Source organism: Rhododendron vialii, chromosome 11a (genome assembly GCF_030253575.1).
Source record: "Rhododendron vialii isolate Sample 1 chromosome 11a, ASM3025357v1".
NCBI lineage: Eukaryota > Viridiplantae > Streptophyta > Magnoliopsida > Ericales > Ericaceae > Rhododendron > Rhododendron vialii.
Window position 1 is genome coordinate 39,199,543 of NC_080567.1, and position 21,409 is coordinate 39,220,951.

The following is a 21,409-nucleotide window of genomic DNA, read 5'->3' on the forward strand; positions in this document are numbered from 1 at the left end:
CATCGTCCAAGGTTGTTGGGCATTCGAGGACCCCGGGCTTCAGTAAACTGTGCCGGTTACCCAAAACACCTCAACGGGACTGACCAACCATCGATACGAACGGAGAACGCCGAAGAATGATTAAATGAGAGAGGGATGCAACGCTTTTGAAAACGAATGCCTTTTGAAGCTTGGCTCACTTTTGTTAATTGATACTCGTAAAAAAAACTACATAAGAGAACAATAGTAAAAGCCCCAGTTCAGATTGGTCGGATGCTGAGATCCTGTTACGTTACCATTCCGTTCTTCAGTAGCGCGGAGCGTACTGTTTTGACAAGCTTTTTGAGAATTGTTCAATTATGTATTAATCGCCAAATATCAATCAACGCAATGTCCCCAGCGGAGTCGCCACTGTGGGCACGCGCCCCGAAAATCGCTCGATCTTTGGGTGCCCTTTTTAAAGACTGGGCGCGGCCCTCTTTGGAAAAAGCGCGGCGAAACGCCTCGATTCAGAGTCGCCACTCGGGTTTTAGCGGTGAAAGCACCCAAGGAACCGAACTCGAAAACGTTTTTGCCACGTTTGTTTGATTTTGAAAAGGCGTAGACCGGTCCGTCGTCACCTTCGATATCTGAGGTTCGGGAGCCAGGTTACGAGAGGGGAAGGGTTTTATGGCACCCCTCTCGCCCAATCCGGAGATCGGTCTCTACTCAGGCAGTTTATAAAGCATTTGCATTTGTCTCTCATTTTATCATTTTTTAGCCAGTTAGGGCGGGGGAACAGTTAATGGGGGCGAAAGCGATAACAAATTGCAGTTTATGTGACAAAATGCCTATGAATGATTTGATTGCGATGCTAAGTATAGATTGAGAACAAGCACTGAGCATCCCGAGCAAACTGCAGTACGCTGTCACAAGGTGACGTGAGCAGATTCTGCCAGCATGCACTGGTCGAGCCACTGCATGGTGATACAACCTGCGCACGCCACATATAAACTGGCGTACTCCACTTGTTGGATCTCTCAGTCTTTGTTTGCAACCCTCTGGGCTCTGGAAAAGGACCAGCGCACACCCAGGGCAAACCACGCAGTTTAATATAGCAGAATATACACAGTCACAGACAAAACGAATGGCTTTAGGCCATGAAAGAAAGCAGAACACCCCAAAACAGTGTGGGACAAAAGATAGGCCTAGCTTTCGCTTCAGATGCAAGGGCCAGTCACTGGACCCAGAAGCCTACTGCCGTACGCCAGTATATTACTGCCGTACGCCACTTTGCCTTTGATTCCAGTGTTTGGCTTTGCATCATCTGGGTTCTGGAACATGACCAGAAGGATCCCAGAGGCCTTTACATGACAGAGATGAAAAAGATAGGATATTACCACTAAACAGTTCTAAATATGGAAAGCAGTAAACCGGTTATTAGCATGCTAAGGTGATCGACAGAAAGATAAAACAAAAGGAATGACGATCCATGATCCCCACGCCAGTTGTGCTCATACTGCCATGACTGGCGTACGACATGTAGGAACTGGCGTGCGCCAAGTATCGTCGCATACGATTGTTGTATTTTTACCAGTTCAAGGCCAGGACTAGTATTGTTTACCAGCCTGGGCCTTGCTGGTTCCCCTCAGGGGCCGAAAACAGAAAGGAATGCAAAGGTGGTATACCTTTTGGGTGTTGAAGTTTGAAGGTGGTTTAGAGCCTAGAGGTTGAAGATGGATGTTGTATGGTGACTGGATATCAGTGGAGGTATGTGGAAGTGGGCTTCTTTCCTTTCTCTTTCAATGGAAGAAGAAGAGAGAAAGCAAGAAAGGAGGAAGAAGAGAGAACTTCTCTTCTTAATGAGGCTAACCCCTTGCAAATGAATGCAAGGGGGGTATTTATAGAGGGGGAGTGACTGAGATCAGTCTGGTCTAAGGCCTTGTTTGGCTGTTTAAGGTAAGGTTGGAGCCTCCCATGCATTAAATGCATGGGACTTGCCTTGATGGGGGGTGTAGGAGAGAGGGGGAGCGGGCCTGGCCGATATAATCATCAGGGACATTGTGGCCGACGTCAGGGTGGCACAAAAGTCCCGCCCAAGTTGCTGAATAAAGTTGATTTGACTGGGTTTGACTGGCGTGCGCCACTATTAACTGGCGTGCGCCAGTAAAAGATGGGCCACTGGTCGATGACTGACACGTGGCAGGTGACTGGCGTACGCCTCCAAGACACTGGCGTATGCCAATTGGGTTTTGCTAGGGCTGTTTGGCTCTGGTTTGAAGGGTTTGAAAGGTGTTTTGAGAGAGGTTCGGGACGCTCAAAGCTCAACCACACCTTTGTCCTTAAACTGTTTTCGACTAAGATCATCATTGGGGAAATAAAAGATCGACAAATGACATTATCCGGACGGTCCAGAATGGGGTGTCTACACTGCGCTTTCTCCATGCTATGTCACGGAACAAAATGTATGTTTTACTGATACTTATGATCATCATATCTTGCCAGTATAGTGGACAGCCATATAAATATAGGCAAAAAGATAATTCCTAATGCAGTATCCTTCAAGTATAACATTACAAATCAGAAACTCAGATGGCTGTTGATTCATTTGAATAGGTACTCACAAACATTCACTTAGAATTCTCACTAAACTTGTTCAAATTCAACACGAATAAGAAGGATAGCTTCACAAAAAAAACTATTGACCAAGATAGCAGGTCAACTCATGGTGATTGTTTGTGTCTTCCTCACATTGAAACTATGGCTTCAAATCCCCAAAAGCATCAACATAGGACTCTACACGTATTTGCGTCTTGTAGGGAAGAGAAACTATTGCACCACACATAAACTCACAGAGACCACCCCCTCCACCACCACACCAAGAAGAAAATTTCATGCATTTCCACATGCATCATTAGTTCTGTACTCTTAAGTAGTACAATCAGGATAGTCCGTAATAATATATTGATGCACTTTAAAAGCTGCTCATATAGACAATATTGTTTCTATTGTGTTGTAATTAAAATGTGTTCACGCCTTTCTGTCAATCATTGGCTTAGTCTTCTCTCTCTCTTAGTCTCTTTCCTCCAAGAGCGAAACAAATTAAAGATTTGTCCTCCAAATTTCTGATCTCTCTACCTAAAATGACAGCTGATAATTGGGACCCTAGCCATTAATCCAAAAGTTCCTACGTCAAGTGGATAAAGTTTGGGATTGAAAGGCCTCACCATATAGATGTCAATTAGTTTTCAGCATGAGAAAATAGAAAAGACTGCAGCTTGCAGCCCTCCCTTCTATTTAAGCCATAACAAGAATCATCATTTGCTGTTCCTCTTCATTGGCATATCTAGAGAAACTACTGACCAAGAACCTAAATTGCTTAATGCATGTTAACCTTTCTTCATGCCAACAGGAATGGCTTCAGTTTTCACTTTTCACCCTCTTGGAAACTATGGCGTCGAATCTCCACAAACATCAAATATAAAGTAGGCGCCAAATGTGTTCCAATGTGCATCAATTCAATTCATTCTTTGTTATAAATGTCATTTGCATGTTTCCACTGTTTTATCAGCTATTTCAATTTTCAGATCTTAGTCGTGCCAACTTTTTTCTGTTTTATGTTTCTACCATACTTTGTTCATGCTACGTGATGGAACCAAATGCATGTTATACTGATACCTACAGTTGTCATATTTTGGCAGTACAGTGGACAACCAGGACTAAAAGATCATTCCTACTGCAGGACCCTTCAAGTATAACATATTGACATTACTAATTAGAAAATCAAGAGGCTATTGAATAGGTATCTACTATCTACAGAACAACACTTAGAATTGTCACAAACTCGTTCTTATTCCACATGAATATGAAGGTTTGCTTCACACAAAGAAACTATTGACCAAGACAGCTGGCACATCGCGGTGATCGTTTGTGTCTTCCTCGCATTGAAACTATGGTGTCAAATCTCCACAAGCATCAACGAATGACTCTACACATATGTGCATCTCATGGTGAAGATGAACTATTGCACCACATAGACACACCATCACAATGACCACCACCACCACTCCTAGAATAAAATTTCATGCATTCCCCTACGTATCATTAGTTATGTACTCTCATTTGGATGGGGTATTGAGAAGGGTTATTAGTTTTCCCCCTCCTAAAGTTATATACTCTCATTTGGATGGGGTATTGAGTAGGGGTATTAGTTTTCCCCCCCCTTAAGACTGTGGGCTCAGGTTTACAACCTGGTTTGGCAACCCAAAAACGCAGGAGTATTAGGTTTCCCCCCTATTCTCTTGTACCGACTAATACACCCTGCGGGGGGATTATTTATGGGTGGATTTTGGGGTGTTATTAGTTAATACCCCCGGATAAGGCCGAAATAATACCCCATCCTCCATTTCAACTACAAAACAACCTTATCCCCCCATTTTATCCCTCATCCAAACCAAGTACTATTTTATCCCCCCATTTTTAATACCTCATCTAAACTAACTACTATTTAATCCCCCCTCCATAAACATCACATCAATGTGGGTCATCCCTTATTAACCAATACCCCCTACTATTTTATCCCCTTCATAAATAATATCCCTAATCCTTATCCCGCATCCAAACGAGCACTTAAGTAGTACAATCATAAAGATAGCACTACCTACTATGGTTTGATGCACTTTAAATGCTGATCATATATTGATAATACTTCTTCAATTATGTCGTAATTAAAATGTGTTCCCGCCTTTCCGTAAAATAATAGACATTTCCTACTTCCATCATTTCATGCTATGAGATAGGGCAAAGTATATGCCAATGTCCATTCTTAGGGAAATCCTACTTTCACAACATGGTGGAAAACCACGAGTATTACTTTAACGCATCATCTTTAAATTCAGCATACACAATAGAAACCTGAGAAGGCCATTGAAAAGCTAAGAAAGAATTTATTTTTCTCCAATTCATTTACAAATAACAACAATGAATTAAAGAATACTCCACATTGGACCATGACAACCCACCTGTATTGAATCTCAAAATCATACCTTCACGGAGACAATTTCTAATAAGGAAGACCAAGTACCTGTAGCCCCAAGAACAGCTCCAAGAATAATAATGCCCATGTCCAAATAGAGTCCTTTCCACCCCATCTCATTCTTGAATGCAAGAAAATGGAACAAAGCAGGCAAAACAAAACCTAATGCACAACATATGCTACTCCCCACCAGCGACATGAAATCAGCGAAATTGGGGACAGAAAGAGCCACAAAACTGATCACCAAAACCAGCATCCATCTCATCCACAAGCAATACCTCCCATCCCAATACCTTCTCTCCATCACCTCATAAACTGGGTTCATCATCAACGGGAGGGTGAAGAACAAATTTATACAGAGGCCCAGTTGAACCAAAGTACTGAGCAATCCTTTTCCCAAGTTACCCGTGATTATATCTCTTGTGTCGTCACCGAAAGCAAAGTAACCCAGTGCTCCAAATGATCCATACAACACTGCAATGAACAACATGGTCAATCCCAATGTTTTTCCAAATTTCTTCTTGTCCTTCATCTCTGATTCTAGCGGTAAAACTAAGCCAACCCCTTCGAACGAGAACACAGCCACTCCCAAACCATAAAAGAAAGCAGAGAAACCCGTGAAGGCCTCAACAGCTGGCCTTTGCTTCACAACCGTCAACACCTCCTCAACCATCACAATCCCCATTGCCCCCACGTCGACAATGTCAGCAAATATACTCAGGGGGGCTAAAAGGGTCAAACTCGGGATTGCATTTAACCCTAATTGGAATGGGAAAACACCCCAAATGTAAAAGCTTTTGGCAGTGAATCCCCATATTTTGGGGGAGAGTCTTACATTGGGTGATGAATTGAAGAGAGAGGCTAAGGTGTTACCGATGAAAATGAGGTAGCCTATGCAGAATCCAGTTTGGGAGAGGACGACCATGAAATCGACGGTGAATCTGCCAATGGGGCCACAAACGGCAAAACCCAGGTCACCGAAGGAGGTGATGGTGATGTTTGAAGAAGAGTCCTCGAGTTTTTTGCGGGTGTGGATGAGGAGCATCATGCAATGGCAGGTTAGGGCGGCGACGGCGGAGATCATGAGGAGAGAGGTGAACCATCCGCATTTCATGAAGGTGTAGGGGAGGCCCAAAACGCCGGCGCCCACGATGGCGATGAAGACATTGGCGAATGCTTTTGATTGAGAGGAAAGAGGCGGTGGCGGTTGTTGTTTGGGAGACTTTCCCTGTAGAAGAAGAGGGGTGTCTTCTGTTGGGATGATACCGCCATCTGAGGATGTAGAAGCCGATTTTTTGTTGTTCATTAATCCCGTCATCTCCTCCCCTCCCCTCCCCTCCGAATTGATCTTTGATTCTGATATTAGTACTCAGTAGATAGATATAGGAGGAGCCGCGAAATAATAGGAGTTCAAATTTGCAGGAGGGACGTCGTAATGGAAAACTAAAATTAATAGTACTAGTAGTACTAAAAGATGCTTAATGTGGTAATTTGCTTTGCCCAGCCCGTGTTCATTTAAGCTCAATCTCCCCCTGTAACCAAACTTCGTTATTAGGAGTAAACACCCATTTTTGTGGCATTGGTTTTTGCATGTATTTCTCTTTTCCGCATACATATTGACCTCTTCTTTTGCTCTTCGTTTCGTTTGTTTGGATATTCTGCCAACATATTTTTTTCGTGGAAATTAAAGAAACATCTTCTCATGATCAATCAAATACTGTACTTTAAATAAAAGGAGTTTTATCAATTTAGAAAAAAATTAACGCATGGAGCTAACCTAAGTTATACTATTAAGAACCATTCCGATTTTGGCCTTCAGTCCGGCTTTTGTTGTCCACGTTCTGCGCAGTTTCAAAGTTAAATAAAAATATATAAACTATTCCTTAAAGAATACATGTGTATATTAAAAGTAACATTTCATTCCGTAACCAAGCAATGTCAATTTATGTTCTCCAACGCCACTAACTCTTTTGTATGCTCTTTACGTGTAATCTCATTCGGATCGGGACACTTTGTTAGGAGTACTCCAAACAACTATACCAAAATGTATGTATATATATACACACACACATACACAGAGTCCGGATCCCATAATTAAACGTGTTTTTTTATGGGTCTTGCTATTGAAAGCTCACTAAATTTCCATTAAGCTAAATAAAATGACAAAAAGCACCAACTCCACTACATTTTTAACACATTGTTTTATAAACTTTTATACATTTTTCAACTTTAACAAAAGTTGTATGAGCTCTTTTTTAGCATTTTTTTTACAAGCAATTTAATAATAACCTTATTTGAATTACATGAAACATGATATAAATTCGCAATTAACCACAATCGATATTTGCTTCTAAAAAGATTTGACAAACCAAGAGTAATGCTTTAGGTGTTTCCTATAGTCCTGCTAATCTGCTATACGTACCAACCATGAGTATATCGGTGAGGTATAGTGATGGGAATATAGGGTCCTTTCGGGATCTCACACGAATGGTAAGAGTAGTTCAATAATTTAAAAAAAAAATTTGAATGGATCCTCAGGAGTTGAGTTTTGTTCACTATACCCTCCTTCTTATTGGTGTTGAAATGATGTGAATCTCACCACAAAATAATATATGCTTACCAAAAAATATATTGCATGATAAGCATGACATCACTTTGTGGTGTGATCCAAACCATTTTAACCAATAAAAAAAAGATCATTTTCACCTCTCTTTTTTTAAAGAATGTGAACAAAATTTCACCCATCCTTTCCAGAGATGGTACTCGGGTCTGGTCAATTGAAGACTTGGGAGGGAAGTGTTTATTCTTAGCGTGAAGTCGTCGAAAACACAAGACTAGTACTTGTATGAGATTGCGGACTCAATCGGCGCGATCAGTCTCCGTTGAAATTAACCCAAGCCGGTTGCACTCCACAACATAAGTATATAACAAAATCTTGATACTATCATCCTTTGAAACTTTCGATCCACACTCAACCAGTAGAAAAAACAAAATGGTCAAATGGTCATGCGATTTCCGATACCTTCTTCTCGTTGCGGCGGTTGCATTCATCTACATCCAGGTCACACGTCTTCTTCTTCTTCTTCTTCTTCTGCTTTCTTTCTTTCATCCCGTTTGATTGCTTTTATTCTTCTCCTTTTAGGTGGTTTAAAGCCCTAGTAGTATAATACAAACTCCTACAGGTGTGTCGTTTTGTGAGATGCATACATATAAATTGAATCTGTTTATCATACTCAAAATTATGTACCATGGAGTGGTGATTGGTGATCGCTTGCGTAAACATCCTAAAAAATAGTCAACTGGAGTATGTAGCAGAGATAGAAAAGCCAAGACAAATTTGGGTTGTCTATTCAAGATTTGAATGAAATTATTTTTGCGTTTGGGAGCAATTGAATTCACACCTTGGAGTTGGAGTTGGTTCGATATTCTGGCCATACGCTACTCCCTTCTAAAGAATGCAGCTTTACACGGCTTGCGAATCTTACTATGCATTTCTCTGGAGTATCTGACTTAGTCCCATTCATAATTTTTGTGTGGATTCAGAATGATGCACAACACTTCATTTTATCCCGACATGTTCCAACATGGTCCTTGCAGACTTATAGCTTCCCATTTTCCATTATCAAATTTAGTCCATGGTCCTTGCAATTCAATATTATTCGCCATATCATTGTTGCATATTCCTGATAGCATGCAAGGGCAGCTCCACCATATGTTTAGGGGGTCCAACCGAACCCCCTGGATTTAAAAAATGCACTAAAATTTTGTATTTTTTTCATATAATTAAATTTCTGGTTTGTATTGTCGGCACTAAATAATTCTTCCATAGCCAAAGTAATTTAAATCTACTTAATTTTGTGAGTAAGTTGATAATATTGCTCAACAAAACAAAATAAACTAGGCCCAATAAATTTTCGACCACAATAAATTTGTTTATTTTATGTAGAGCTATCCACAAATTTTCTTTACATTTTTGTAACCACTAAACTAAAATCTTGGAGCCGCCCTTGATAGCATGACTTGTTGGTTTGTACTTTATGTTTGCATAATTCACTTGTGTAGTTGTGTGAGATTGTTTCATTGTGCATAAGCTAAGTAAATGTGTTTTTCCCCCTTTGCCTAAAGTCTTATTTTCTTGAATTAAAGGAATCAATTACATTTTTGGCTGTTATTGCTGAGCATTGCAACTTGTTTTTTCACTCTTCCTTTATTCCTACACTTCTTCTTCAGATGCGGCTTTTTGCTACACAATCAGAATACGCTGATCGGCTTGCTGCTGCAGTACGTATTGCCAATTACACTTCAAGCACAGCATTTTGCGTTGACCATTAACACTTTCAATTGCATGAGAATAGATATTGGATATATTTATGATGTTGTTATAGATCTCTTATCACTAGTTTCATATCATTCAAAAAACTCGCTACAACTTGAATTTACCAGCAAATTTTATTGCTTTTATATTCCTTGGCTCCTTGCTTGGTTTAGTACGACATTGTCATTAGTACCCCTTTACAAACTGAAGGGTGCTGCATTTCTCATTGTCCGAACTAGGTTTGGTTTTGCTTTTGCAACTCCATTTCCTTGTTGAATTTATCTTGGTTGTACTGTTGTTTGCATACAAGATTATGTTGTCATCCATGTGTGACTTCGATATTAGGTTAGTGCTTTAGGTGTTTGTGTAGTAAGAAGATGGTTATTAGTTTTGTGTATCATCAAGATAAATAGTCCTAGTCGACTAGACTAAATGAATGGCAATATCAGTATACGTTGCAAAAAAGAGCATGGATGGAGTAATCTTAGTACTGTACATGACTACATTTTCCAAAAGGCCTAGTAGTGCATAATTCTTGTCCAGGAGCCCTAGATGGTATAGGTCGTGTTTCCCAAAAGCTAGTAAATACCAGTACGTCCGGAAAAATATCATTCTTTCTGAAGTTGCTTATTCAAAGTCCATAGAGAAAAAAAGACAAACTTGTCTGAACCAAGGTTGTCAAACCAGGATACCTGTCGTGCATCATTTTCAGACTTTTTCTTATTTTACGAATTGTATTGGGATTTTTATCGCGTAGCATAAGATTCTTTGATAAGATTAAATATGAGTATGGTGCCGTGTATTGAGTCATGCATAATGCATTTTATGGGTATCGCAGAAAAGAGTTACTTGAGCATAAGATATGTATCAGTTTTACCTCTAAACATACCGAATAGGAAGATACGTCTTGTAACATATGTGTGTTGTGAGATTTAGACACAAGATATGTTTAGAGGTATGTATCGATTTTATCTCTGAACGTATCGAATCGAAAGATATGTATCATGACATGTAAGATGAAAACTGTTCTAAACTACAGAACCACAACTTACAAAAGAGGAGGTGAGTTTGTGATTTGGCTTAGGTCTAAGATCAGCATGGCTGGCCCTCGGCTGCTTATGAATTCTTGTCCTCATTTCCACGCAAACCATCTTAAGTCCGTACGTTAGCTTCTTATGAAGCAAAGTTACAGTGCATTTGTTTGAGATATCTAGTGATTACTTTTTGTTCCTTTTTTCGCTGACAGCTTCTAGGTGTCTTGGAATCTGTTAATCTGGCAAATCATCATTTGCAGGCATGCAAGTTGTCATGTCATTTACAGATAACTTATTTATGTTAATGACAGATAGAATCAGAAAACCACTGTACAAGTCAAATGCGGTTACTAATTGATCAAATAAGCATGCAGCGAGGGAGGATTCTAGACTTAGAAGGTATATTTGGGTATGCTTTTGTAGTCTAACTCTCTGATTCAATATCTTGCTTCCACCTGAAGGAAAGAGCTCTAAAAAAGGCAATATGGATCTCCTTCTAAGTAAGCATGTTTTTCTCTACAATACATTATACATCTTGAAGTGGGTATTGAATATTGATAAGCAGGACCTAGCCAATACTTTGACTTGAAATTAAGACTCCTTATTACAAAATTAACCTTTTCACACATCCACCATCCTATTTGTTTCGTCCATCTTTCAAATTTCGGATTTCTCAAAATTCATGTCCACTGCAAAAAGTAACAACATAAATTTCTTTAGTTTTCCAAAAATACTAAACGGTTATGTTATGAGCACTTCTTAAAGCGGGCATAAAGAGGTTATCGTGAATGTTAAATGCTTTTTATGTGAATGTGAGTTCACTAAATAATTTGTGATTGTGGGACAAAGGATGTTTTTCTAGAGATACCCTACATAAAACACTAATGATGTGAAAGTGAATGGAATAGATTTAGTGGAGAACTATGAAGTATCGCTTTAAATGTGAGATAAAACATGACACAATACAGATATGCCGATATGCAAAAATCTAAAAAAGTAGAATACAGATATGACCAAGATACATTTATAGAAAAGTGGTATTATAGTTTTTTTGGGATGATGTTACACAATATGCCTAGGTTGACGAATAGTGATGAATTGATTTAGGAATTTTGATTGAATTTAATAGCCATTAGTCAGACAATGGGGTATAGATAGACATGTGACAATCAGGATTCATCAATTCAAAAAATTATGAAACAATAGGATATTACTTCAAAATCGTATTCTATTCTTGAATAGAAATTAACCATAATATCTGAAAACTAATCTTTTAATTGGACAATTGTTTATTTAATATTCATACCTTTATACTCTTACTTTGTGGTACATGTTAGAGCTTGTTTCACATTGGTTAAGTATCACCTCTAAAAAACTTGTATATGAGCATGGCGGTCTCTCCACACAATGCCAATTGGTTTTGTATGCTTTAACATGGTTTCAGATTAAGCTTTCAGAGACTTCTAGACAAGACTCTCTTGATTGATTCCCCCCGTTATATGTGCCCTTGTGAACCTTGTTTTGCTATGATCCCTATGTTATGGATTCTTTGTTTATCTTTCCACGTGCGAGTCAAATGCCACATGTGCGGGGTGTGTTAGAGACTGTTCCACATTTGTTAATTATTTCCTCCAAAACACCAGTATATTAGCCTGGACAGCCTCTCCACTCATTGTCAATTGGTTTTGAGTTGGATGCTTTAACAGTACAAATGTTAGGATCTCAATTACATAAATGTTTCGATGTGTAACTTAGAGTATCCCATACTTCTTAAAATTTCAAGTTTCGCTATACATGAGAAGTATCAGATACGTATGTGTGAGTATCGGATGAGTATTAGTGTGTCAGTTACGGTACAGATTCAACAACTTCCTTGCAGAAGTATCTATGCCACATAGGTTGAGAAACATGGTTACTGCATTGGTTCTTCATAGGTTTGGATTATTGTACACTTTCTGGGTGCCAAAATTATGTGATGGTACATATATTACCTTCAACGTACTTTAGAGATGTCTATGTGTATATATCGACATAAGTAATGCACAGGGCACAAAGGTCTTGCAAGAAAATCTAAGGGAGATTTCATTGAGCTCAATATTTGATTTGATCGAGATATTGTTATCACCAAGTGTGGGAGAATTTATGCTTTTCTATATACCTAGTAATGAATATATCGGGATATTGAGTTTGGCAAGTGGTAATTTTCACTACAACTGATGGGCCACATTTATGTGAATCATTCATATAACAAATTTAAGTTGCAAAAGAAACATTGGAGTATGATGGACTATGCAGCCATCCTGTCCACTCCTTGAAACCGCCATCAGTTGTGTTTATTGCAGGAAGTTTCTTAAAACAGGTATTCTTATGTATCGACTTTGCCAGTGGTTACTCATTTGATAATCTTGCTTCTACGTTGTACCAATTACTTAAAAACCAATTGCATGGCTTTTACATTGAAACTCATTTCTGTCTTGCTTGTCTACCTTCTTTGTTCCATTTATCTTTTTGCACAATGGGTAAATTAGCAATACAGACCCGTTCAACTTGATCTGCACTTCTAGATTTCATATGGTGCTTCTTTTTATTAGTTGAGAAATAGTTGAGACATCCACTACTTACCTGGCCTCTATATCTAAGACCCTATTGTAATTCCAGAGAAAAGGAAGCTTCAAGACCATGAGTGCAGACAATTGAGAGCTCTTATTGAAGACCTTCAAAGTATGTTCTTATTAATAAAGGCATCTTTCTACCTTTCTATGCTTTTGGTGTAGTTCTTCCTCTTTGCATATAGTGTTCCTAGAACATATTTTTTTTGCAATACATCTTAGTTCAAAATGTGATAGGTGTCATTTTCCTTTGTCATGTTTCTCATGTAGTCTTTTTCCACATTCATCATAATTCCACATTCACATTTTGATTCACAGTTTGCTTCAAGATTCATAGTTTGCTTCAAGATTCATGCAAACATTGTTGCGTATCCATCAGTTAGTCTCTTGTCGGACACTCAATCGATAATGAATCTCTCAATTCACGATTTGCTTCACTATTCAGTTTGCATTGTAGACATATGGAGGTTGTTTGGTAAAGTTTTTGAGGGAGGTTTTTGGGGTAATTAGTGGAGAGAGAGAGAGAGAGAGAGAGAGTGGAGAGAAAACTTATTGGAAACGGTGCTGAGAGAGGGGGTGGTTTTGAGAATCCCATGTGAACAAAGCCATGTTGACTCTGGAAAGTTGGAACTGTCCGATCTGACAGATTCCGAATCCCATTTTACCCCTTTTTGTCATATAAGTGCTAGAATACATCTTCTGGAATTGAGTAGTGTGACAATCACTGATGCCCATGCATAATTTACTTTTCATTACGTTATTAGAGGGTTTAATAAGAACCACCAAGGCTGATTTGATTTTTTACCGGTTTTCTTTTTCAATTAACGAGGTATGTTGACATACATTTTCAAGGATGCTTAAATGAAAAATAACTTGTATCCATGAATAATCGGTTGTTATTTTGGCTGGAAAAAACATAGTTCTTTACAATGTGGGTTGGATTTGATCAATTGGATTCATAAGTTCCACTATTTGTCCTTTTATGTGATAAATCTGTTTCTGGAGAATAAGTATGCGAGACATCTTTTAAGGTGCTTTATGCCTGAACTTAAAGGGTTCACACCTAATAGCATGCAACTTTGAACCGTCTCTTCATCCCAATTTACATGTTAGGTAGGTGGTAAAGGCAACCAGGGAGAGAGAGAGAGAGTATCCTTTTAGGTGATTTTTCTTGGAAATTGTAATGGTGACACCTTTATCTGTGTTTTTCTTTTTGAACGACATAGGTGTAAACCTGACTGCTGGACTAGTCATAGGTTGCTCTTGTTAAACTCTCACCACTTTGCATTTTCATTCTACTAAAGTTTGTCTAGTCTGTCTTGTTAAACGAGACATCTTTTTAATTCTGCCATCTTCCCTTCACCCTGTGTACGAATTTTTTTCTGCACTGTCATAGGACTCATGGACCACCTAGTATGCATTGAGTGAGTGTATACGTGGTTATTTGCAGTTATACTTGCTGAATAGCTTCGCATACAACTGTACATTCTTGGGCCCATTTTCTAACAACTTAAGCTTTTGAGACAATTGGTGACATAAACATGGAATTAGAGCTTTGATTTTTTAGGAGGTCTTAGGTTCAAGTCTCTCTGCTTGCATGCTTATCCCCTTAGCTTTCTATTTCTCTCTATGTTTGGATGTTAGCATTTCCACGTGCCAGATGTGTTTGAAGGCGAGGGAGGTTGGTGAATAACTTGATACACAATATTGGGCTTTTTTTCCCTTTTGCACCATTCTTGATACAAGTTGCTCGGAGGAATAAGTCACAATTTTAGGTGTAGTTAGTCGACACATTTGAAACATGTCAGAATATCAGCCTGATGCAGTAGTTCCTTGCATTTGTATCTGTGTTGTTTTGTGTAAGTATGACATGACAGTTACTAAGCTTTCATGTGCAGGGAAAGGCCTTGAGAAAAGAACTGACAAAGAACAGGTTTGGATAGATTGGTGGTTTTCTCTCTCTCTCTCTCTCCACCCCCAGAGAAGTCATCATATCTAATCCTCTCTCTCTCTCTCTCTCTCCACCCCCAAATTGAGAAGTCATCATATCTAATCATCCATGCATTCTCTTTGCTGAATCATAAGGTTCCAGTGGCAGCAGTCGTGGTTATGGCTTGCAATCGTGCTGACTATCTGGAAAAGACCGTTAAATCTATCCTAAAGTATGTCTCATTATGGATATATTGTACTACTTCTGATTAAGTTGAGCACACTTCAGCTGACTCACTCGTATCAAATTCTTCATGTTATCTAGATACCAACGTTCTGTTGCTTCAAAGTACCCCCTTTTTGTATCCCAGGTACCTATAGTCGTAGGAATTTGTTTAACACTAGGTTGGAGTTGTTTAGTTTGTATAAATGTTACTCTTTGGGCTCAAATCAAGATGGACAAGGGCACAAGGCAACTAAAGCCTCATATTATTATTTTTCTTATGATAGGGATTTTTGCTTGTAACTTTATGTAGGATGGAGAAGATCCTGATGTCAAAAGCAAGGCTTTGAGTTACAATCAGCTAACCTACATGCAGGTAAGTTTTTAATATTCAGCACGGCATGCTGATGTCAAGTAGCATGGTTTTGCAAATTTTTATTGCCCTATGTTTCTGTCTATTAAGTCAATGCCATCAGATTCAGAAGCCATTTTCATTATTTTCTAATCCAATATGTTCCAGTTTGAAGTTTGATCATGAATGCAATTTCTTACCTGTTGGAGTGTGAGTAACTTATTTTTCTCTTCTTGATCAACTTTCTATTTGTATGTGTACAAAAAAGAAAAGATTCTCTTCTGATTGACTATTCTCTATGAAGTAGCTTTCTAGTTTGATGAGCAATTTAGATTGTGATTTGGAAAGTGATATCTTCCTAGCAGTTGTGATCGATAAAAGTGCATAACATAGGATGTTCAGACATATGGTATACTTCCGGGGACTTTTGGTTTAGCTCGTGTATGCACAACCATGCAGCCCCACACTGTGAGCTAGGTGTTGGCCACTCGGGCCCTTTGTGGGCATGTAGACTCAGGGCTTTAAATACCGGCCCTTATGTATCGTATCACTTATTGGTTGTTATGTATCGTGCCACTTATCACCCATTACATGACAGGATTTTGGACCTCTAATACCATTATTTACCTATGTATTGAGTGTTCATGTCAGCCCATATGAGGCCGTATCACTGATACCTTTATGTGTCTGAATGCCCCGATTTAGAACCCAGTGTAGACCACTCACATAAGTCTGACATCTCCCCTAACCCTTACCATAGGTAGAGCATCTGCCTGACTTCTTGTGGTTCACGCATGCAGCGCTGCCGAGCTACATCCCATTGACTTTCACCAGCACAACCGTGGCAAGGAACAGTAGGATCTCTGTTTGAGATCACCTAAGGACATGAGTTGGACGCTAGAGTTGACAGAGGGTGTCATGGCATGGTCCATCTTAAAGCGAGAGTGACTTTGACCAAGAAGTGATTCCTCGAAAAAATGTATAACCTAACAATGCTACTCCTTCTTTCCAGTCATTGCCCAGGGCACTTATCTTACTGACCCATTGCAGAATTGGTAGGTGAGAAACTCAGGTTGTCGAAGCAAGAGGATTGAACAACATTTCCTTTGGCTTAGGGCGATGATACAGTTGAGTTGGTACCACAATTGGACCACCTTGCACAATGGGTTCTCAGTGCATACACAAGGATCTCCTCCCACTGACCTCTCCATCAGGATGAGTGAAAGACTCTCCTATGCCTCTCTCCCTCTCTATCCTAAGATTGCTTTAGATTTCCCTCCATCTCTGGTAGCCTCTGGTCATCTCAGTGCGTACTATCTTCCCAGAGAGCTGTCATAGCCACCTTACTTAAAGAGCCATCAATTGCTAAGCTTTATTTAGTTTTTGTGCCCAGGTTGGTGGAGGGAATTGTCAAAGTGCTAGCTTTGATTTTAAAGGGGACTCTAAAATCAGCAAGTCGTGTGGAAAATTTTCCAGATAACCAAATTTATCGAGGTGACCATTGATCTTCAGTAAATATGGCATGCATAACATTGCTTGCATTCATGTATTCGCTAGTGGGTTGTGGTTGGAGTGCAATGCAAGAAGACACTCTGGTGACGTTGATGCACGCTGAATTTGTCCGAGCCAAATTATCCTTCAGTTGGGGAGTGGGGGATGTTGATCCAATACATTTGAGACCAACTTTTATTTAGTAAAGGTAGAAGTTTAGTTTGAAAAAAGAGGATATATTAGGATGATTCATTGTTGTTTTGATTTTTTACTTCGAGTAGGGTAACATTTTAAGTAAGAGTATGACCAAGTTGGGTTTGGCGGGGTTTCCTTTATGTGTTTAAGAACCTGTTGCTGGCTATATTTAAATGCATGTGGATTTTTGTTTGGTATTGGAAGTTTCCAACTGATATTTCTTAATGGAAGTTTAAGTGAAGCACACATAAATTCATTATTTTTTAATTGTAGCACCAATTGAAGATAAGTTGAGAGAGTATGTGATTTCGTCACAATGAAGACCATTTTGTTGCAGTAGTAGACGAAAGCAAGAGATTATTGTTAATGGAAATGCTAGAGGGAGGGGAAGACCTAAATTGACATTGGATTCTTTGGTGAAAAAAGGAAACCAAACATATAGGCCCTTGAGAAATCTGTAATTGTATACCTGGCTTTAACAGAATGGAAACTGGGCTTAGTTACATTTCAATTGGCTTAAGAGTTATCTAAACATAATGTTAATCAGGCTTCCTTGAATTCTAACTTTAGTTGGTTGCAGCACTTGGATTATGAGCAAGTGCAAACCGAGAGGCCTGGGGAATTGATTGCATATTACAAGATTGCACGTAAGGATTTCCTTTTCCTTAACCATTGTAAGTTTTTCTTCAAGATTGTCCTTGAACCTTGTTTAGATCCTGGTGTTTGTAGGTCATTACAAATGGGCGCTGGATCAATTGTTTAATAAACATAATTTTGATCGAGTTATCATACTTGAAGGTGAAACTACCTTGTTTTTGGCTATCTTTCTTTGTTGCTCTTTCGTTATTGGAATGAATTTCAGTTTGCTGAAATTGAATTTCATGGAATACAGATGATATGGAAATTGCCCCTGATTTCTTCGACTATTTTGAGGCTGCAGCCGCCATCCTTGATAACGATAAGTGAGTCCTTCCTTTGCTGCATTTCAGTATTTGAAGTTCTAATTCAGAGCTCGACAACCTTTAATTTATCATCTCGTATGCTATTGGCATGAATCCACAACAGGTCGATTATGGCTGTTTCTTCATGGAATGACAATGGGCAAAAGCAGTTTGTGCAGGATCCTCGTAAGTTCATTTTGAACTTTTAGCGCTTTATATTTATTCTTCAGGTATAGCTTAAATAGTAGTCCTGTAGTTGCTGGGACATCTGGATTTCTTTTCTCTTCATCAACTCTGTATTTCAACACGTAACTATATGCTTATCCCATACCCTCTTTCTCCAAAATATGAGTCATGTCAGTGTTACTCTGGAATTCTCAGTCTTTCTGAGATAATCGTTGCACTCATCCTTAAGGTATCTATTCAGCACGATGCGTATTTTATGGGCATTGTTCGTTGTTTATGCTTATCTGTTTCTTGACTTATATCTTGAAGCTAATATACTTAACACCAGCAGACTGATGAACATAACTCCCATTGACAAATGTTGCATTTTATGTTGATTATTTCTTGAAAAGTAAACTTGAAAAACTCACTGATATGCTTTATGATACTCTGCAGATGCGCTTTACCGTTCTGATTTTTTCCCTGGACTTGGCTGGATGCTGTCTAAATCTACTTGGGGTGAACTATCTCCAAAGTGGCCGAAAGCATATCCTTTTAGTCTACTGGGTTAAAGTTTGTGGTTGAAATTGCACGTATTCTTTATGCATTTGTTTTGAACATTTTCCTTGACAAAGAAAATCACTTACTGGGATGATTGGTTGAGGTTGAAAGAGAATCACAAAGGTCGACAGTTTATTCGTCCTGAAGTGTGCAGAACGTATAATTTTGGTGAGCATGTACGTATCCTTACCATTCTGCGTCAATGTTTAGAAGAAAATGTATCAGTGTTTGGGAGTATTATATGGAAAATTGCATCCGTGTTTGGAATATAACTTGCTTATCAAAATCCAGGCCTTTACTTAATGTTCGAATTGGAAATTTGGTCTTACACCTTTACATATATGCTTCTGCTATTCTATATCTTTGTGTGTATTCGTCACCACCTCCATGGTTCATTTTGTTGTTGTTGTATAATCGCACACATGGCATCCATGCATCCGCAGACCACCTTGATCTCATTTCCCTTCATCCGTTAAGATTTGTTTTTCCCCCTGTTGATTGGTACCTCCATTTACATTATATAGTCCAAGTATTCGTTTTTCATTTTTGCACTCCTTGCAGTTCCTCTGTTGCTTCTTAAAATATTTCTGGCATTTGACACTAAGTAAAATTCATCATTTCCTCTAGCTGTGTTTTCCATGATACCTAGCTTTTTTGGCCTTGATGTGATGTGCTTGCAGGGTTCTAGTTTTGGCCAATTCTTCAAACAATATCTTGAGCCGATTAAGCTGAATGATGTGAAGGCATGTTGATTATTTCTGTTTCACATTCTTTAAAATGAAAGATCTGGTATTAGTTTGTGAACATGCTTTCCACATTAATGATTTTTTACTTCTGCTGAAAGGTTGATTGGAAGTCTACGAATCTGAGCTACCTAATGGAGGTATATGATACATGGAATGATCACGTGGTGTGAACTCCTTTTTTTTTTTTTTTTTATGGATTTTTGCCATCTTTCAGTTTCTATTTTATTGTAGGACCAGTATGTCACACATTTTGCTGACATGGTTAAGAATGCGAGACCTATCCATGGAACTGATGCCGTTCTGAAGGTATCTAACATAGATGATGATTTGCGCATCCTGTACAAAGATCAGGAAGACTTTGAACGCATTGCACATCAATTTGGCATTTTTGAAGAATGGAAGGTAGTTCAACTCTGCATTCATTTATCTAACTGTCAACCAGTGATTTCATTTGTTTGTTTGTTTTAAATTGGATGTGGGACCATGGCACCTATTTCGCTTCAAATTTTCTACTTCTGCTCTTCTTATATGCAATGTTTCATACTGAATCTCCATTCAGCTATTCCACACTCTTGAAAATGACCAATGACACCTATTTCACTTTAAACTTTCTACTCCTGTAATTTGTAAACAGTATTCTGAAATGTGGTGTTTGTGGGTGAATTACTGAGTGAAGTTACATGTGGACAGAGATTAATGTACCTCGTTAGTGATTCGGTGCAAGTTTCCACCTAGATATGCAGTGTGCCTGATCTGCAAGCAGTTCTCATTTGTGTTTGAAATGATTTGCGCTGAGCCTATTATTTCCTTTTTAACCCAGGATGGTGTGCCAAGAACAGCATACAAAGGAGTTGTTGTGTTCCGATACCAAACCCGCAAACGTGTATTCCTTGTTGGTCCTGTATCTCTTCAACAGCTTGGAATTGAATAAGTCACAATCGAGGTTGGTGATTCCATGCTTTCCGTACTCAATTTTACTTGGTCATATTCTAGAGCCTACATATGCTTATTTTTCTTTTAGATGTTGATGGTGCTAATTGATAACCATGAATTTCATTGCACTTATTCGACAGGTTGAATTCAAAAAAAAAAAAATTTGACAGGTTTTGTTAGAAAAAAAAAACTTCTCAATGTGATTCAAACAGTTTTGCTCTGAAAACACGGAGGAAAGTCGTACACATGAATGAAGTTTGATAACAAGTTGGGTTCGAGATACAGAGCTGGCCGTATTTGCTATTGTTCAAGTTCCTTGACAAGCATGGATTGTCATTTTGGCACATGAAACACCGTATTGTAATAGATGAAGTTAATACCGAAAGGAAAATATGCATGATTTGGATAAATACGAGACATTTTTGTAGATTTTGGAAATTACTACGCTAGTTCCTGTTGACTACTCGTTCTTCGATTACATGAATTAACATTTCTACAACTCATACTTCAGTTTCGATACTACCAATTCAAGATCTCTTGTACTCAGGCTTGTATGATGTTAATTCTCAATGATATACCTCCCTTTTTTTTCCGATCGAGGTTGAACTGGAGCCTACGTTGCTCATTTCATTAGCAATTGTCGGATGCTTGAATAACAATCTCCCGATCAGATTACACTCAACTGATTCTGGTAACTAGTTACAACTGTTTGCTGGGTGTCGGTCATGCTAACTTGACATATATCCCTTAGGCAGACCATTATGACACTTAAAATTGAGAGAACCTAGTATTAATTACTTGAGATTCTATATCTTTTTGAGGGGGGCATGAAAGATTGCTACTTTTTTGTAAATAGTAAATTTATTGGGATGCCACCCGTATACAAAGAAAGCAAAGAATAAAAGGCCAAAAAGCCAACAAT

The 21,409-nt window shown here is 38.8% G+C and overlaps 2 protein-coding genes across 4 annotated transcripts; one reads left to right on the plus strand and one right to left on the minus strand.

Annotated features, from left to right (window-relative positions):
- Window positions 1–4,960: 4,960 nt before the first annotated feature.
- Window positions 4,961–6,458, minus strand: LOC131307665 (amino acid transporter AVT3B). Its single transcript, XM_058334295.1, has one exon. The coding sequence runs from the start codon at window positions 6,309–6,311 to the stop codon at window positions 4,998–5,000; it is 1,314 nt and encodes a 437-aa protein (XP_058190278.1). The 5' UTR covers window positions 6,312–6,458; the 3' UTR covers window positions 4,961–4,997.
- A 1,295-nt stretch (window positions 6,459–7,753) lies between these two features.
- LOC131306303 (alpha-1,3-mannosyl-glycoprotein 2-beta-N-acetylglucosaminyltransferase) lies at window positions 7,754–21,020 on the plus strand. 3 transcript variants are annotated; one of them, XM_058332455.1, is made up of 19 exons: window positions 7,756–8,054; window positions 9,224–9,274; window positions 10,654–10,741; window positions 13,001–13,063; window positions 14,850–14,884; window positions 15,037–15,113; window positions 15,206–15,251; window positions 15,417–15,479; window positions 17,722–17,788; window positions 17,871–17,939; window positions 18,034–18,103; window positions 18,207–18,268; window positions 18,704–18,793; window positions 18,890–18,984; window positions 19,489–19,551; window positions 19,653–19,718; window positions 19,786–19,956; window positions 20,375–20,497; window positions 20,628–21,020. In XM_058332455.1, the coding sequence occupies exons 1-18, from the start codon at window positions 7,986–7,988 to the stop codon at window positions 20,483–20,485; spliced, it is 1,356 nt and encodes a 451-aa protein (XP_058188438.1). In that variant the 5' UTR covers window positions 7,756–7,985; the 3' UTR covers window positions 20,486–20,497; window positions 20,628–21,020. The 3 variants fall into 3 exon arrangements, with proteins under 3 accessions (XP_058188440.1, XP_058188438.1, XP_058188439.1); XM_058332456.1 differs by having other exon boundaries at window positions 7,760–8,054; window positions 19,653–19,691; window positions 20,628–20,986; XM_058332457.1 differs by lacking the exon at window positions 9,224–9,274 and having other exon boundaries at window positions 7,754–8,054.
- The last annotated feature ends 389 nt before the right edge of the window (window positions 21,021–21,409 follow it).

Bases quoted from the DNA above. Each gene is read 5' to 3' on its own strand.
- LOC131306303 (XM_058332455.1), top strand. From the start codon at position 7,986: ATGGTCAAATGGTCATGCGATTTCCGATACCTTCTTCTCGTTGCGGCG. The intron at 17,789-17,870 runs GTAAGGATTTCC...TGGTGTTTGTAG, and splicing joins TGCATATTACAAGATTGCAC to GTCATTACAAATGGGCGCTG. The intron at 18,794-18,889 runs CATATCCTTTTA...CAAAGAAAATCA, and splicing joins ATCTCCAAAGTGGCCGAAAG to CTTACTGGGATGATTGGTTG.
- LOC131307665 (XM_058334295.1), bottom strand. From the start codon at position 6,311: ATGACGGGATTAATGAACAACAAAAAATCGGCTTCTACATCCTCAGAT.